Source organism: Rhinolophus hipposideros (genome assembly GCF_964194185.1).
Source record: "Rhinolophus hipposideros genome assembly, chromosome: 6".
Lineage (NCBI taxonomy): Eukaryota > Metazoa > Chordata > Mammalia > Chiroptera > Rhinolophidae > Rhinolophus > Rhinolophus hipposideros.
In genome coordinates, this window is record NC_138052.1 from 73,788,936 (window position 1) to 73,808,643 (window position 19,708).

General features: G+C 41.5%; 1 protein-coding gene across 2 annotated transcripts in view; it reads left to right on the top strand.

Annotated features, from left to right (window-relative positions):
* The first annotated feature begins 17,971 nt into the window (after nt 1-17,971).
* Nucleotides 17,972-19,708, top strand: part of PARD3B (par-3 family cell polarity regulator beta) — a 973,558-nt gene continuing 971,821 nt past the window's right edge. Inside the window, exon 1 of one of the 2 annotated variants that reach the window (XM_081052860.1) lies at nt 17,972-18,667. Coding sequence is in view for 1 of the 2 variants with exons in the window: in XM_081052859.1 (XP_080908985.1) it covers nt 18,548-18,667 (120 nt within the window). In the remaining variant the exon portion in view is untranslated. The remainder of the gene's footprint in view (nt 18,668-19,708) is intronic. The other variant, XM_081052859.1, reaches the window with a different exon arrangement.

Consider the following 19,708-nt stretch of genomic DNA (forward strand, 5'->3'; position numbering starts at 1 on the left):
CTAACTTGCCAAGTTCAGTTCTCATCTTTCCGGTCCTTGTTAAGATTTGTTATCACAGGTTTCCTCTTGGAATCCTATACTACATTGGCCTTAGAGGCACTCCCCTCTTGAACCTCTTGTGCCTCTCTCCCCACTTGTTCACAGTTTCCTTGGAGACTCCTCTCCCTCTTCCTTCTCTTTAAATATTGATTCTCCCTAGAATCTATCTTCAATTTTTCTGTCTTCTTTTACATATACTGTCGCTCATCTGTTACATCAAATTCTGTAAATTCAACTACACCTATGATTCAGAAATCTATATCCAGCCCCAACATCTCCCCTGGGCCAATATTCCCAGTTGTCTACTGAATATTTCCATATTTGCCCTACAAGCATTTCAAACTCAACACACTCAAAACAGAACTCATTAATTCCCCCATACCACATCCTTCTCTTTTGTTTGTAAAATTCTTCCCCAGAAAGGAGGAGAAGGGAGAAGTTTGGGTAAAGCGAACAAATTAAGAGAGTCTGCGGCATGAGAAATAGGAAGGGAGAAGGGGAAGATGGTTAAAAATTATAGCCAAGATTTGTTGCCTGTCTCTTATGTGTCTGACATTGTGTTAGGCAATTTCCATAGATAACATTTATTTATCCTCTTTTGTGATTTCACAGCAACCTTATGAGGTGGTTAGATAGGCAAAATAATGGCTCCCTAAAGATATCTGTGCCCAAATCCCCAGAACCTGTGTATATTACTTTCCAATGCAAAATGGACTTTACAAATAGGATTAAGTTAAGGATCTTGAGATGGGAGAATCACCCTGGACTATTCAAGTGGGCCCAATGTATTCAGAATGTCCTTAGAAGAGGGAAGGAGAAGACTCAAAGTCCGAAAAAAGGATACAAAGATGGAAGCAGAGGTGGGAGTGATGCAGCAATGAGCCAGGGAATATGGCCAGCCTCGAGACAATGCGAAAGTCTAGAAAGGGATTTTCCCCTGTTATCTCCAGAAGGAATGCAGCCCTGCCAGACACCGTGATTTGGGCCCTATAAAAACCATTTCAGACTTCTGACTTCCAGACTGTAAAATAGCAAATTTGTGTTGTGTTAAGTCATTACATTGGCAATAATTTATTATGGCATAATGGGTACTTTGATTAATTCCTCTATACTTGAAGAAATTGAAGCCCAAGGCATTCACATAGCCGGTCTAAGGTCTCACTACTAGTAAGTGATAGAGGTAGGATTCAAACTCCAGTAGTTTTGGCAACCCCATGCTCTTAACTGCAAGACTTGGGGCCGGATATAGGTTTCGGGGTTTATCCAAAGGCATGGTCTAAACTGATGACCCAAACATGGTGGACGTCTAAATGCAGATGCCAAGAGCTAAAGAATGAGAGATTGGGGAGCAAGGGAAATAAAAGCAGGGTGCAGTGGTTCAAGAGGGTCCCTGAGCAAGTATCCATAACCAGCAATGTGGCCCAGGACTGGCTGATGTGTACTCAATGCTTGCAGTTCTAGGGAGGGCTGGCTTTGTTTATAAGATAGGGCCAGGCTGGATTTTTGTTTGTCTCTCAACTTAGAGCACTTTCCACCAGTCAGCATGGAAGCTAGAAACTGGTTTCCTTTGTTCATAATCTCAGTGAGCACTTTCTTTGTGCTAGACAGTGTACCAGGTCCTAGAGATAGGAAATCAAATTTTATATGCTCTCGCCTCCTTCTTTACTCCTTCCTCTGTAATCAACATTTCTTCTTCTGGCTTGCTGCCACCGTATTTATATCTCTACTATTGTACAGTTTATTGCCATTATTCTACATGACTATAATAAGCAAAGTTAAATGTTAGACCCACTCTTTTCAGGAGCCACGAGCTTGAGGAGATGGACATTCCCGTATACTGTTAGCAGAGTATTATGTGGCAATATGCATAAAAAGCTCTGAAATGTTCATGAAATTTATACTCAGTAATACCACTCCTCAGACTTTCTTCTATGAAAATAATCAGATTGACATATGAGGGTAGTCATTTCAGTATTAAGTATGATAGTAAAAAGTTAAAAATAATCTAAATGTTAACATTAATGGAATGGGTAAATAAATCTTAGTGAATTCCAAAGATGGAAATCTATGCAGCCACTAAAGAAAAAATAATATTTTCAAATAATATTTAGTGACATAGGGAAATGGTCATGATATCTTGTTAAATATAAAAAGTAGAACTCACAACTATACAGATAGTATGTAAATAGTAGTTAGCTGTGGGTGACTCTTATTTTCTTACATATACTTCTCTGTACTTTTAAATTTTTCTACATGAACATATATTATTTTTATAATCAAGGTAAAGACAACCAATAAACATTATTTTAAAAGAACAGTAGTTGAGTATGTTTATGCTATTTTCTGCTTGTCTTGTGTCGTGCGGGGCGTCCGGCGGGGCGGCCTGTGGGGTCTCAGCTCCCGCTCCCCACATAAGAACACAGGACTTGGTGAGGCCAAAAAGGAACACCCACGGAGCCATAGGTAGGGAAGTCATACCACTATGGTCTCACTGGAAGCTGGGTTTCACGACGTGCGACCTGCTGTCCGCTTTGCTGCCAACCGACCAACTCTCCTCGACTCTCCTTACTCTCCTTCAGTCTCCTCCTTCACTCTCCTCGGCTCCCCTCCGTAGCCGCGGCAGTTATATCAGTGGCCAATAGCTTAATGGCTACAGCTGATGGCCAACCAGCCACAGCTGATGGCCATCCACTATCTGAGCCTGGAAACTGCCTAGCCTTGCTAGGTCCTTTGCCAGCCTTACTCTCTGCCTCAGGAGAAGCTAACCTTTATGGACTGGATCACTGTCTTCCTTACACGTGGTTGCAACTTGGGCTGCCTGGCATATTTTGTTTATTTAGATCCAGGCACATTGGGCAGTGGCTCTGCTTATTTACCTGTAGCCACAGATCCTGCCAGGCAGCTTCTTCCCTCAGCTTTGTTTCTCTCTAATATCGGGTAGCCACCCTGTCCTCTTACATCTTTAGGTCAGTAGGCTTTTTGCTTGGTAATCTCACAACACTATCCCTTATGGGTTCCCATCACCCTGCCCATATCTGCAAATTGTCCCTACATTAAATTCTTTTCAATTAACCCTATGTGTGCACCATCTGTCTCCTGCCAGGTCCCTGACTGGTGGGATGTCTAAGAGGAGTACACAATAGTTGCAGGAATGTAAAAAGAGCGGAATAAGCGGATGGCCAGTGTTCAAACAGCAGAAGTAGTTGCACAATGATGGGATCATTGTCTGAGAAAAGCAGTGGAGAGCTGAGTCTGGGTAAAGAATGAGTTGGTTGGAGACTTTTCAAGAAAAGTGATGATGTTATCCAAAAGTCAGGGTTCAGGTAGAATAAATAAAGCATGGTGGAAGGAGCTTATAGCACCCCAAGTATAAACTTTGTTGAAACTTTTGCAACTTCTCGTGGGAAATTTGGAGAGAGTGGGCTGATGGCTTCATTTCACAGGACTTCATTCATAAGACTTATAGATGGGGAGATGGCATTCATGCATGCAGTGCCTTTTTAAAGTCCTTGTATGAATTTGTTTGGACTCTACAACACTGCAAAGAGTGTCTTGTCACCTCTAGTGCTGGGTGACTTTGCTTTAGGAGTAGCTCAGCTTCTGCGGCTTGCTCCTGCTCCAATTGGGTACCTCCTGTGGTATTGATAGGATAGCTCACCCTTGTTTTTAGCCAGTATCCCTTTTACTTTCTGACCCAGACTTTGATGTTCTGCCCTGCTTTTTGGCTGCCCTCCTCCCCCCTCAGATTGGCAGCCTATACAGACTCCTTCCTGCCTCTAGGCAGATAAGGCTAGAGGGCAGACACACCTCTCCATGTGGACTTCCTCAAACGCTGGGCTTTGGCCTTGGAACCTGAGCCAGTAGGCAAAGTGATTTGAGCAATAAAACCTTACCTATGCACAATGTATTTTTTCCAAGGACTTCCAGCTCTGTCTCATTTCAATGTGGATTTTTTCCTACCAGGATGAAGGTCAGGGAGAAAAGGTAAGTAAAGAGATTGAGAAACTGCCCCACAGCTAGGTTCAATTCCCTTGCAACAAACTTGCCATCATAAAGTTGTAGTAATGTGCCTTAGGTAAGCAACTCTTACCCTACCCTGTCCCTTTGTTCCCCGACAGACAACAGAAAGGTAATATTGCCCAGCAGTGACTTCCAGGGATTCCATCATTTAGGTAGTCAAAGGGGCTGGTTCTTAGCCTATGTCTAGATATAAAGCCTCTTCAGTGCCCCCCAAATAATAAAGTCTTGAGGAACTAATTTAAACCAACTGAATTCACAAAAATTGAAGTATATATCAAAAAGCACAGCTCTGTATTGTTTTATATCATGTCACTTATCATAACAATCCTAAAAGGTTCTACTATGAATTTCCTTTAAAAAAGACAAAGAAACTAGAACACAGAAAAGTTGAGAAACTTGTCCAAGATCCCATAGTTTGGGACCCAGGCATCCAGCATCCTTAAGGGATACATTGAGCTTCAAGATGGCAGTTAGACTAGACATTCATAAAGTGCTGTTTAGATCTCACATTTTTCTCCCTGAGGCAAACAGATGGAAATGTAACCTACAGTCAAGATTGCTTGGTGAATATTAAGTACAAACAAATGGGAATTAGATTTTCTTAATGAAGAGTTCTTCAGCTAAGAGTGCTTGAAATATATTCTTCCCCCACTGAGGGAAGCACCAGCCAAAGAAACGACTGGATTATCTGGTGAGGGCAAGTCTTTACTGGTCAATGTTAGGGACTGACTGGCCAAGTTCTTGGTCCCCTTCAATTTTTCCTCATTCTACCACTGAGAGAGTTTTCCCTTAACACATTTCTCTCTTAGATATGTTAATGTCGTTGTCCCACATCTTTAAACATGCTAATTGCCAGGCTTTGACTGCACCCATTCTCTAATCTCGTAACTTAATCTGGATGCTCATTAGTCAGCCCTTCATGTGTCATGATCCTGGGTTTGTTTTTCTGACTCTGGCCTCATCCTTTTTGGGTTGAATTGCTTAGTTTGACTGAGTTCTGAGGTGCTTTGAGTCATTCTTTTGTATCTTCAAAATTCCTTCCTTTCTAAAGCTGATTTTTTTAAACCTTTTTTTCTAATGTTCGGGGACATTTTCTAAGTCAAAAGTCAGCACAAATGTCCCCCATGTGGAAACAGAGGAAGCATCTAGACTTTTGATGCATTATTTCATTTTGATTGTTTTTTTCAAAGCTCCCTGACACCAACTGCATGGAGAAGAAAGAAGTTTTCTAGAGTATGCTAGGGAGATGATATTAAAAACTCTGGGCACTTCTGTACTGGACAAAAACATAGAAAAAAGCAGCGTGATTTGTCCTCCTGAGTTTTTTAAAAGTGGCACATTTAAAAATGGTAAATATGTTCATGCGACTACTAAAACTGCTGAAAAGATCTTAGGAAAAGAAATCTGAAAGCAAGACTTGATTTTCCATATATTTTCTCCAACGTTACCCACCACCAGTTTGGACCTGAGAACACAAACTTGGGAGACCAACTCTCCATATACCTGCTTCGCAAACATATATGAGTTAATAAGTCTATAAGTTTTACAACTACCTCATAAACTATGTCATTCATAAGTTGTTCGTAAGTCTGAGACTGTGTATTCTATTCTGTGACATGAGTCTAGCACCTGACTTTAGTCCAAGCTTTTGAATATCTACATAATGTATATACAAAAATATGTATGACAGCAATACTTAGGAAAAACAACTAAGGAAATGCCAACTGGAATAAAAATAGTCCTTTCAAGTCAGTGTTCTTATTCTAATAATGATACCCAGAGATGTTTTACATGAAAGCTTGGTTACTCTGCACAACAAAAACTGACATCAAGAGCATCCTTAAAACATTGCAAACTTCCCTAGCAATTCTTAATAGTCTAGTAAAAGTCTATTTGCTTCCACAATAATAAAGAGCTTTCTTATCTAGTAAAAGCTATGTGTTTTGAGAGATCAAGTCACAGCAAAAAGACTTTGGAAATCTTTGTGCCTCAAGCAAGCTTAGTGGGTAGGGCCAAATCTAGAATGGGTAAAATGTCAAGAGGGGGAAGTTCACCTCCCACACCTTTGTACACCTTGAAGGTGCATTATTCACTCTCCACTCTTTTTTACCCTACTCAGCTCCATGGCCTTCCACTGGACTTGGCCTTTGAAATGCACCTATGGGCAAATATATGTTTGGTGAATTTATTTCCCCAAGCTCCCTTTCTGTTACATCCCTACATAGGCTAATGTGCAGTCAGGTGGCCCTTTCTCTATCCCTCTGCATAGGGGTGACAACATGTCCCCATTTTGTTAACTCTGAAGCACAGTACTTTCTACTACTGGTTTGCCAAAAGCTGCCCACACATTTGGGCGGTTCCTTTATGAAAGTCTCATCACTTAACCCAGTTCAAATGGGCTGTCTAGTTCTTTCTAGAACCCTGCCTAATACAAACATTAAAACTAAAAATACCCAAATCAAGTGGTTTTAGGTGAGGTCATTTGTAATAAAATGAAAAGTAATTTTGAAGACTTTGCGAACTACCAGATGCACATTGATTAGCTAGGGAAAGGTACAGGACAGACTTCCTCAAGACTGAATTTCTGTTTTACCTTAGAAAATAGATGATAGATAGATAGATAGATAGATAGATAGATAGATAGATAGATAGATAGATAGATAGACAGACAGATAGATTAGATAGAGAATAATATTGGGATTAGGGGTAAAAATCTTGGAAGAGGACAATAAATTCATTGTTTACCTTTACTATAAGTTAGGGACGGCTAAAAATTTTCGTTAGTTGAGAAGATTTTTTTTTTTTGAGAGTTCTTACCATTAGTACTTTCAAGGCAAAACTGTGAGAACTCTCATTGCACATGACAAAATGGTTATAACAAAAACAAAGTTGGAGAGTTGGGTGATTTTGTGGATCACCACTCTTAGTTCTTACATTTGATGAAAATTATAGATTTAGAAATAAATAACTCTCTTATCATGTTTCATCACTTAAAATGTCCTTTGAGTGTTTCTTTAAGGCACACATGAAACTGATGAGTGGATGGAAAACACTTATCAGCTACCATATGTCAAAAGTGACACAACCTTACAAAAGAAAGATTTATTGACCTTTTCACCAACAGTAGTATGAATATTTGCACTAATTCACCTCTTGGCCACATTATGCTATTTTCAGTCTTCTTTCAATAAAATGTAACCTCCAGGAGAAGAGAGTTATTACATTTCTTGTTTACTGCTGTATCTTTGTGTAGGTTGTTAAAACAGACTACCATTGACTAGGTGGCTTATAAATAACAGAAATTTAGTTTTTATAGGTCTGGAGACTGGGAAGTCCAAAATCAAAATGCCAGAACACTTGCTTTCTGGTGAGAGTAGATGGCTATCTTCTCTTTGTGTCCTCACATGGCAGAGGGTAACAGAGCTCTCTGGGGTTTCTTTTTTAAGGGCACTAATGCCATTCATGAGGACTCTACCCTTGTGATTTAATCACCTCCCCAGACCCCTCTTCCAAATACCATCACATTTGAAATTATGATTTCATCACAGGGAGGACACAAACATTCAGTCTATAGAGTGTACTGTACATCCTAAAACAGAATGGAGCCTCGTCCTTTGATAAATATTTGCTAAACAAATGAGTTGGTGCTTCTTTAATGATTACTCTGGTCTAGCTCCTAAACTTATAAAGAATCTACTGTCATTTTTATACACATATTTAGATTGTTGACTTGACAAAATATTGTAAACCTAGAGCAGAGATAAGAAATTACCTAGATGAAGTTGAAAGACTAATTGGATTAACATCTTATCCTTTAGTCAAAGAGATGGGGAGAAAACATGCTTTCCTGATAGAAAGTAACCTAAAACGTTTTTTAATTAAAATAAGGTGGATGTACTATGAGGTCTAATGCAAAATTCACATAACGTCTTTAGTTAGAATACGAGACATCAGAGGTGTGTTATTCTTGAAACGACTGCCTTCCCAAGATACTGGAAGTTCAGGCTGACTCTTTTATGCCTTTAGCAGCCCTGCTCAAATGCACTCTGGTAATAGAAGATTTTGCCATTATATCTAGGCCAGTGCGAGCCTCCATTTACTGCATTATTATCAACTAAGTCTCTTTGGCTCCATTTTCTGCTAGTCTGCCCTTTGAGGTACTTTTTCTTTTTTCTTCTTTTTTTCTTTTTCTTTTTCTTTAACCACTGGAGGCACTTACAATGCAGTGTTTCACTTATTTATCCATTCTTTTTTTTATCTTTAAGTTGGTTGAGCAGTTATTTACATGCAAACTATTGTATCTGTGAATTTGTAACACAGCTCTTTTATTACTTCATGTCTTAGGTGGGTTATCTGGAGAACAGACTATGAAATGGAGATTCATATGTAGAAATTTATTGGAAAATATGCTCAAAATCAATTCTTATGTGGAAGTGAAGAAAGGAGGATTGCACAGAGAAAGGAATTGCAGGAGGATGCCGGTTCAGCAAAGGTCTACTGTAACTGGGATGACCGTTCAGATTTGACCAATCTGAAGACAAGGGATCTGGACCTTTACATCCTGTCTCCCTGTGCACCCATCACCACCACCACACACACACAACATAGATCACTCAGTGGATGTGAGCGTGTGGATGTGAGCAGTGCTCTGTGAAGGAGGCATGATTTCAGGCAGGGAGGCTCTATTCCATTGACGGCAATTCCGGGACAGGAGTTCAGCTGTGAGCCTCAGCTGCCAACAATCCCAGCACCAAAAGAAAGAGTGCTCAGCCCTAAAGGGAAGATATCTGTGATGCATCACAGCATATATTATTCCTACGGTAGGATTCAGAAGCTCTTCCAAGGAGTTCCTCCTAAAGCATTGTTTCTCAAGAATGCAGTTTCATTGCCTCTGCGTGTGTTGGCCATATTTGCAGCCTTCAAATGCAGTTATCTGAGACTTCAAAGGGAAACATACAGCCCTCTATTCCTGCAGAAAATTCACAAAGTTGGACTGTTCTTAGACTGGGTTTTCCCACTCATACCCTTACCAACTCCTGAAAACCAGTGTTCAACTTTCTTACCTCAAGAAAATTTATTCAAGCATCCATGGACTGCCAAGTTATTCCAATTATAATTCAGTTTATTGCTAGTAGGCCCTGGATTCATACTGGCAACAATATATTTAAAAATCCTTGGGTCTATGACTTATTGTTTGTGAACTTATTTTGTGTGAACCTTTTTCTTCGTGTTTTTATTAAAATTTGTGTTCTTTGCCAGAGATAGTTGTTTCAGGTTTAAGGACTGGCCTCATTCAGAATAATATAATGAAAAATAATTGGGTAAAGAGTGGTTGTGATTATGACCGTGCCTGTAGATTGGTACTAGGAGGTCAATGGAGAGCTGAGGGGGCTCCACGGGCTTTCTTCTTTCTCATGGACCACTGGAGTCTCAAGACTTGAATTGGCCTTTCAATTCTCTCACCAACAAGTAGCCAATCTTCTCTGTTCTCCAGCTTATGTACTAGAAGGAGTCAGTTTGATTGGCTTAGCTAATCACCAGTTTATCAGGTATTGTTCTTAGTATCAGGTCATGTCCTGAGTCATCAGCCAGTATGGATAGCTGTCCTTGAATCTGGGGCCATTGCTGGTTTATTCAGTAGCTATTCTAGTCCTTCAAAGAGCCTGGCACTGTTGTTTTGAGTAGGTAGGGATTCCCTCCCGACAGTAAGGGAATGTGCAGCTACAAAAGGGTCATGGGCTTCGGTAGAGGTCATCAGCAACATACGAGAGTTATCCTTCGGATGCCCATTTAGGGGTATCAAGTATCAAAAGTTTATTATGCACTCGGCAATTGATAGCTCTTTTTATTTGCTGTGAAGTTACGCCCCTTCACGTCTTGTGGAATATATTGAAGTCCACATGTCGTTTATTTATACTTTATCATATTTATATTCTGGTCATTTAAAAAGGAGTTTGAAGATAATTACAAAAAGTTGTAAGAAACATGTACTAACAAGAGTGCCCACTCTTGAAGGAGAAATCTAATTAAATCAAGTTTTCCTGATAGTATTGAAATAAAAATTGCACTTATTATTATTCATGTACATATATGGTAAAGTACTAATGGGTTCCTGAAGTAATTTTATACAACAGAATCACAACTTTAAACTTAAATAATCTTCAAAGCTTCCATCATGAATCCATGGATTAGTGTCTAAAATGATAGCATACAAAATAAAAGAAACATTAGATCGCATTGTAGTTAGACATCTTCAGCATTCAATATTAATAGGATTTTTGGATTTGCTGCTTATGGTCTTGTGTAATCATAGCTAAACAAAACTATTAATATGAGTTTGATGACTAAGCAAGAGTAGGAATTTTTTTATTTCTTAAATGATGGAAATTAATAGTTATTTAGGCAATCAGGGCAAAGCTTATATTTCACTATTAAAGTGTAGAAGTAGGTTCTCTTGAGAAAAGCATGAATTTAGTCTAGGCTGGGAAAAAATTTATTTTCATAAATATACCAAATTGCATTGGAAATATTTTCGGTGCTTTTCCTAAATCTACAATGTTAGTGAGAATTAAAATATCTGTTTATGAATTACTGTAGAATCCCATCAGGGAAGACCTGGGCCAGTCATTATGTTTGCTGCCCAATACTACCCTGCTCTTCTCCTTGCTAACTGGTTTCTAGCTAGTTCAGTTAGTGTGAACGCTGGTGGAAGCATGGAGAGTGGGAGAAAGGAATACAGGGGTCTCTCTCTCTCTCTCCACTCTGGTTGTGTTTTCCTGACTGCAACTCCTTACAGTCCCAGGTCTTCCCAGGACTGCCCCTCTGTGCTCCCATCTTCTGCCAGGCAGTCCTCAGGATGGTTTTAGCTGCTGCCAGGCTGCCCAGCTTCTGGGTTATGCTAACACTGTCTCCTTCCTGCATCCAGACAACCCTAGAAAAAGAAGCAGCTTCCTGCCGTGGCTAATCTCTCAGTTGCCTTGCCATTTCCTGTTTGGCTTTTCAGCTCCTCCATCACAGTGTAATTAATTTCTTGTATTTCATTCCTTCTGTTTGAGATAAAGTGAGTTTCCAGTTTGCTTGACTGGACCCATATGGCACTCCCCATTCCCCATGCGTGGAATAGAATAGTAGGACTGGACATCACACAATCATATAGTCCATTAGTTTGGGTAAACTCATGAACAACTATATATGATGTTTCACTTAAATTTAGCTTTATGTTATTTACTACATATCTTTCTTTTGGATCCTCCCCAACTTTGAGTCACTTCCTACTCTAATTCTTTTTACATGAAGATGTCAAAATAATGACTGTCAAATGCTATTTCATGCATATTACTCCTTTGTTCAAGCCCCTACACGATATTTCTTTGGTGAAATACATCCATACTCCTTAATCTGGTTCTTACAGCTCTCTCTCAATAATTTTCCCTCCATCATTTCCTTCTTCCCATATCTTTATAACCTTATATCCTATGCTATGCTCCAATGAAGCCTATCTATTCCAGTCAAACTATCTTGCTTTCCATTCTTAATATTCAATTTCCTGTTCTCTACCATTGTATCTTCACTAAAGCAGCAGCACCCTTTCTTATCATATCTTTGACATTCATAATATCTTATACAGAATAAGAGAAATAACTTCTAATTAATAATGCATCATCACATACGTGTGACTTCTCTGGATCTCTCTCTTAAATGTTGACATTCTCCAGGATTCTAGTCTAAGATTTCTCATTCTACATTCCTTTTGGGGGGAGGGGCAAGAGGGATGATCTCCATTCTGATGAGTTTCGGCTCTAAATCTGTGATCCCTAAATTATATATTTCCTCTATGGACTGTCTCCTGAGCTTCAAATCAGCTCACTAAACACTTGTGTTTACAGCTAACTAAACCCTTCTACCTGGTTGCTTGCAGGCATATCAAACTTAAAATGTTCCAAATTAAACTTATTCGTCTTCCCTCACCATCCTTAGCTTTGCCCCTTTTCCAAGATTCTTTAGTTTTAATTAATGTCACCTCTTAACTAGAAAACTGAGCCTTGCTTGACACCTCCTAAAAGCTTGCCACCTTTGATCTGTCACAAATCCTGAAAGATCTCTTGCGTCTGCCCTTCCTCATCATCTACATTGCCTGCGTGTTTTAGGAGGCTACTGTTAGAGACAATCTTTTCACCTTCATTCCTTGCATCTCCTGGCTCATTAGTGCTCCAACCAAACTGGCTTTCTCTTAATTCCTAAGACACACCAGGCTTACTCTTGTCTCAGAAATATTTGCATTTACTGTTCCTTGTCTCTGGGTTCTTCACAAAGTAATTTCCCTCCTTTTGTTTATTCAATCTAAACAGGTTCTTTCTTACCCCAATATTCCCTATCATACAGCCTGCTGTTTATACCCTTCATTATACCTTATCATAATTGGTTAATACTTTGTTCATTTGTTGAGTCATTTATCATCTGTCTTTCTCACCTGAGTTTAAGCTTTGTGATCATTTTGCACTCAGGATTATAGGTGTTGAGTAAATACTGTTGCATAAAGAAATCAATGATGGAATGAGTGAATGGAGCAGGGACTTTTGTCTCTCCTTCCAGGTCCTCAGCATTCCACCATGCACAAATCTGATGATGTCACTGTCCTGCTAAAAATCCTTTGATGGTGTTTTATTTTCTGCAATAGTCATTTTAATAGTTAGCAAATCTTCTTGAGATTTAAAATTGTGGCAAGAAGAAGAGTTGAGAATCTTAAGTTTAAATTGAAACTGCAGAAACAGGTAGATAGAAGAATGAGTTCTTTACCATCACTTCCTGGCCCAATGCAAGATCAAAGCTTTGAGCCAATGTTGGTCAAGTACCTATTGTTTTAAATTTCATTACTAGGCAGACAGGGAAGTGAAGCAAGCACTGGGCTATAAACTGGAGGATCTGGGTCCTAATTTTGCCAGTCACCTGACCTTTCCAGTTCTTAGGTTCTTCAGATATGAAATGAGGAGATTGTACAAATAATCTCCAAGACGTCCCTCAGCTCTGTAATTCTATGATTCCCAGGTATTAGACTATTATGTCCCAGAATTATGCTTTGAGCATTAAATTATATACATATATGTGTGTGTGTGTATATATATGTGTATATATGTGTATACACACACACACACACACACACATACACACAAATTGTATTATTTGTGCTAAGAGTGTGGCACCTTCGTTATAGAGCCAGTTGTACTTGGGCTTCAGAAATTGTTGATGACCATGATGATGTGTAGCTTCCAAGTATCACTTGTTTCTTTTTGCAAGTAGTTTCAGGCCCAGTGAAAATAAGTGGCATTTCGAATGATAGTAAATGGAATAAAAGGTGAAGGAGGACAATACATTTTATCTACCATGTTAGGTGCTTCATGTATGTTGTACTTCAAAATAGGCTTTTCATCCCATTTCATAAAGGAATACTTGTCCAAGACTCTGCAGCTGTAAGTGGTAGAGTACTTTGGAACATACCAGTCTGTCCAGCTCCCATCTACTAGTTTTGCCTGTAATCCTTTCATACGCTGAAGCATCTGGTGCCAAATCTCAGCTCTCTCTTTACCTCTGTGCATGACCTGAACACTAACTCACGTCTCAAGTTAAGGGATATACATGAGCAGCAGAAGGCGGCCTTAGAAAAAGTAAGTAGAATTGAAAAGTGAACTCCTGACTGCAACCTCACCTCAGTTCAGGAGCTCTCCGTGGATAACTGAAATTGCTTGAGAGCATCCCTGATCATTGCCGCTGGCCTCCTTTCGTAACAGTCTGTCAGCGAAGCCTGGGGATAAGAGGACCTGTTGCTACTCTGAGTAGGACTTACTCTTAGTGGTCAGTTCTCATGGGCCCAAATCCGCTTCAGGAAAGGAGATCACACAGTGAGGAAAAAGCATCTGACCCTGTAGGGGGCGGGTGCCTATAAGGCACCATCACATAACTGAGAAGCATGAGATAGAGGAAGTTACTAGGGTCTTTAGATAACACCCACATTTCTGTAGGGGGTGCCTGGATGGCTTAAGATGCTAGCCTGGGGCAACCCTTCTTATGTTAATGCCCCTCCACCCAGCAGAAGAATGTATATAACCCCTGATTGAGCTGCAATAAAGAGAGACTTGATCAGAACTCCTGTCTTGTCTCAGGTCTTTGTGTCTCCCATTTTCCTCCCTTCTAGGTGCTTCGGGGTCCCTCGTGTAGTGTCCTGCGGTTCGGGACATGACTCTTAATGCAACATCATTGGAACATTTTCTATGCTTTGGGTTGGTTTATTTATTTTAATTTGTGTTTCTCTTTAAAAAGAGACACGAATTTCATGACTCAGGTTCTTTTCAAGAAAACATAAATCAAGGTAGGACATTAGAATTAATGGAGTAGAATTCAGTATAGGAGGGGTGGTCTAGTTAAATCACTGTGCAGACTTCTGAGTCTTACTTACAGAGCAGATATAAATAAAGACATTTCAAAAGGCTGAGAGCCCACAGTACTCTCTTCAGGGTGTAGAACATTGTTATTTGTGCCTTAGGAAAGTTACAGGAACAGTCAACCAACGAAAACCATCAGGCAAATATCTCTCAAGAAAAATACATTCTTGCCATGTTAAACAATAAACCAAACCCTTTGGTTTTAAATATAAAAGAATGAAGAATCATACTCATTTTTTTTCCTTCTCTTATGATATCACTCTGGCACCTACTTTCATAAGGAAGCTAAGAAGGTAATCTATTGCACTACTTGCTCCAAGGGTTTTAGGAAGATTATCTCCAATTCAGTTAATTTTTTGCGATAAATAATGCTTGTTATAAATCATTCATTGAAGGGTAAAAATATTTTCTGTTTTAATAGTGCCAAACATCAGAATGAATGACCGATCAACAATATGTTAAAAATTATCATACTTTATTCAGTATATACCTAATGGTACCTGACATTTTGTTAGAAATTTTTAAGGCAGAGCAGTTTAATAATATTGGTCAGGATTATTGTTCTCTGTATAACATGTTTTCACTGGCTACTCCCAAGCTTGCTAAGCTGTTTGGATAACAAATGAGAAAATATCACACCACAGGCAATATTTACCCATACAACAGGCAAAACAAGAAAATGGAACCCAGGCCTAGAATCCTCTAGTGTTACTCAATCAAGGCAAATGACTTATTGTCTTCTGCCCGGTAGATCCCATGGGGCATGAAATATTGATTTAGGAATTTGCTGGGCATGAATGTCAGTGTGTTGCAACTATGTTCTTTTACATAACTTCGTAATATATGATAAATTGTTTCAATCTATGCTGTAATAAGGCTAAGAAATTAAATCTGGTTATTTAATAAACATAAAAGACAAATCCTAAACTTTTTCTAATTACTAATTTGAGGTCATTAAAATTCACTCCATGGTTGCAGGATTGCACAATGCAGTGTTTTTACCCATGCCTAGCTTCATCTCTTCCTTCATCTCACAACCGTACAAACTCTGCTGCATCTCACAGGACCTGATTCCAGTCTTCCTGGGAAAGGAATTTGGAGTGACTGGTTATTCTTCATGGTTCACCTATGGCTTCTGAAAGCCAGGACATTTTCAAAGTCAGGGCTGTTGGTATTGAGGAGGAGCTAAAGCTGGATCAAGAGGAAGTTTACAGTGTGAAGAAGAGCAGGAGCCATTCATAATCTGAGCAGAAGAAGAAGACTCTGAAGCAATTGTGAAGGGGGGGGATAAAAAGCACGCTGTGAAGCATAAAGAATGGCTACTTGCAAAGTTATTTTATGAGCTAAAATTTTGCTCTGTACAATTTTACATAGCCATATAATATTTAATATTAAAAGTAAGGTCACATATTAATGCACAGCATGAGTAAGTATTTATTTGTTTGTTTGCTCTACTCACTTGGTACTTTTCATGGAAGATCAGCATAGCAGTTACTGAAGGAAAACTCTGGAGTCAGACTGCCTGGATACTAAACCAGCCTCTGCTACTTTCTGAGCATGTGGTTTTAATCACCCTTGATCTCGGTTTCCTCATCTCTCAAATGAGGATTACAAAATTACCTTTATTGTAAAATTATTGTAAAGGAAAAAATATAGATATATATGATGCATTTGTATATATATGTACATATGTAATATGCATGTCATATATTTGTATATATGTATTTTATATTCACCAGAAACTGTGCCTGGCATATGTCTAAATCAATAATGTTCAGTGGAATTATCAACTTCACTGTTGTTTTATAGTTTCTACCTAACTTCTCACATCTGTAGGCCTTGTTTTCCCTACTCTCTATAAGCTCCATGAGGGTTGGGAAGCAATCTTATCTTTTGTGGTGGCTACATTTTTCTTTTTTTCCTTATCCCATCTGTTGAGGGTTCACTTCTCCCCTGCTCTCAGTGCATATGATTTAGTGGCAGGTGAACCAGGTCTGGCCAAACACTGTTGCATTCATCTTACCAGAGGCAGTATGTATGACTCAAGCTTGGGTATGCAAGTCCTCACCAGAAAAAGGTTTGCCGATGCCTGAGATGGCTGGCATTAGGCTGTGTAAACCTGGAACACTGGGAGTGGCCATCTTTGTCTCCTTTGGAGAGGTCCTGCCTGAAAATCAAGACAACATTGAGGAACATAGAGCCAATAGGTAGAGAGAGGTGGTCCCTGAAGACACCGTTTGAGTTTCAGGTTTATCTTGCCTCAAAAGAGTCTCTTTGGCTCTTCGCATTTTATGAGAAAATAGATTTTGTCTTTATTTAAATCTGTATTAGATCTGCTACCAAATTATACTAATATAGTTTTTCAAATCAACTTGGTCTGTATGATCCTCTTTGATGCCACTGACCTTAAATAAGGCCCTGTACATAGAAGACAACCAATATGTATTTATTGCATGTATGGATGAGTTAAAAATTTTAAAACTCGCACAGTCTATGAGCCCATTAATTTAATCTCCTGTGCATTATCATAGTGCAAGTCAAGTTCAATGTAAGTGTCTTGACATAGGAACAAATCCTTTTGTAGAAAAACACATAATGTAGTCCTGAGGATCATGTTGGATGAAGGAGATAGCGGAGAAAGCTGCTTGAGAAGACCAGACGTTTATCCTGGGAAGAACGGATTTCCTTTCGGCGTAACTAATTCCATGGTCAGCTCAGTCCCCAACCTCACTGAGCACCTTCTTCATTCACAAAATGGGAGAGTACCATTTCATTTTCAGGGTTGATGTTAAGCTCAAAGGAGCTCCTTGATGTGTGAGCTAAGAACGATACAGGTGTTATTTGTTGATTTTTTTTCTCCCCAGATATACGTATTGCAACTGTCATGCACACCTGCCAAATCATGAACCTAAATGTGTTTAAAATTGTTTTTCCTGTCAAATGCACAACATCGCAGAAGAATGTACGTAAACATACGCGATCCTATCTGGGTCTGGGATGTGACTTTTGGGGCCATACTCAATGTCCCGCCTCTGTAAAAGGAATGGTTCCACTGCCACGTTATCACCTAGAATCCCTTCCGTTTTTCGATTTCAGGGCTCCAGAGGGCAGATGCGATGCTGTGCTTAAGACAAGTTCCTAACAGGCCCTCTAGCCATCTCTGCAGTTCAGTACCTGTGAGCAGCCACTCCTTGGGGTGTTTCGGGTGGGCGTGGCGAGAAGCACCTGCTTCGGGGCTCTCCTTGAATCTTGCTCCAATCCCTTCATTTTAAGGGTGTAACTCTGCAGTCTCCTAGCTATTCCCTCAAGTGTGCTTTATGAGATCCGGTTTCAATCCCCCGGTGGGTAGCTCTCAGGTCCCGTTACAATTCCCCAGAGCTTCGCGTGTGTGCAGGAGGGACACAGCTAGGGAGAGACCAAGTGAGGGGACTGGGCTCCCGGGCTCCAGTTACCGCCCCGCACGGCCCCCGCCCGGCGCCGCCGAGTGAGCGGCCGGGCCGGGGAGCGCCGCGGCCCCTTTAAGAGCCGGGCCCAGGCCGGCCCGGGGCCGCGGGAGCCCAGAGCGCGGCGCGCAGCGGAGGAGTTGGGACCGGCGCAAAAGTTTCCTCCCAACTCCGGCCCCGCGCGCCGCCGCAGCCGCCCACTCCAGCCCGGGGCCTGGGGCCGAGCCGCCGCCGCCAGGAACAGGGCCAGGGCCAGGGCCAGGACAGGGCCAGGCCGGCAGTTTCGCTTTGGCGCGCGGTGAACAGCCACGGCCACCGGGCCCCGGCAGAAGCTGGAGCAGGAGCTGGAGGAGGAGCCCGGACGCCTCGCCGCCGCGTCCCGGCCCCCCTGCCACCTGGGAGGTCGATTCGATCCTGCCCCTGCCTCCCTCGCCCCGATTCCCGCCCCCCCGGAGACCGCCTGCCCGGGGCGAAGGGGCGCGGCCGCGAGCCCCGGGTCCAGAGGGGGTGCCGGGCCCGCCTGTGCTGGCAGTCCCCCGAGAGTGGAGGCTGCACCCGCGGGACCAGACACCTGTTCGGCCAGGCCTGGCGTGATCGCCAGGGGCCAGGATGAAAGTGACCGTCTGCTTCGGCAGGACCTGCATCGTGGTGCCTTGCAAGGAGGGCCAGCTGTGCGTCCGGGAGCTCACGCAGCAGGCGTTGCAGCGGTACCTGAAGACGCGAGACAAGGTGAGCGCGGCGCGGCGGGGGGGCGCACGCGCGGGGCGGGAGGAGGAGGGCGCGGCTGTGGCGTGGGATACCCGCGAGCCCACGGAGGCCAAGGCACCTGCCAGGTGTCCCGATGACTGGGTGGCGACACTCAGGGTACATCGAGCACCCAGGCGACTTGATTTGTCACACTACCTGGACCACAGCCTTTGAATGTTGCTAATATAAGTGACCTGGGAGTCTATGGCCATTTGTGGGCCTTGCTTCTCAAAGGGCATTGGGAGCAACCGCAGCATGGGAATCCCTTGGGGGTCGTTAGAAATGCACAGTCTTGTGCCCTGATCCAAGCCCTCTGCCTCAGAATTTGTTTTTAATAAGTTCCCAGGTGATGGCAATGACCACTGGAGTTTGAGGAGCACTCCTTTAGAAGTGGTTTGAGAGAACTGCTCGTAAAGGCCTTGAAGGTGCTGCTAATCTCAGGTGTGATTTTTGACCGCTAAGGCCCACTCAACTTTGGCTCCTTGGACTTAGTTGATTGGTGCAAGTGATAGATACTAGGCAGTTGTAACTGATGGTGCCCTTGGAATTTCAACCTCATGAGCTGTCCTCCTTAAGTGACTTTGGACAGGAACTTGGTGGGTGGAAGGATGCTGTTTGCTTGCACCAACCGGTCCACATTTTGAGTGTTTATAGTTTAATGCCACACATTCTATGAGCATTTAGTACGTGTGTGGGCTGTGTCAGGTCCTAGAAAACTACTGAAATGACTACCAAGATTATTCCCAGCTCCGTCCCTGAAGTCAGAAACAAGTGAAAATTAAGTGAAGCTCAGGAGGAGTGTTTTTAATTGTCGAATGCAGGTTCAGAAGACTTAGCTGGATGCTAGAACTCATCAGGTGTTTGGGTAACATACATGGACTCTGTCTTCTTCAGTGAAACTGTTAAATGAGGGCATTAAAGAGCATTTAAAAAAAAAATCCTCAAATGGGTCATTTTGTGTGCCTAAACCCTCCTGAAACAGGACAAGTCACAAACTCTTGCTTTAGAGGCCAGTGGTTCTTT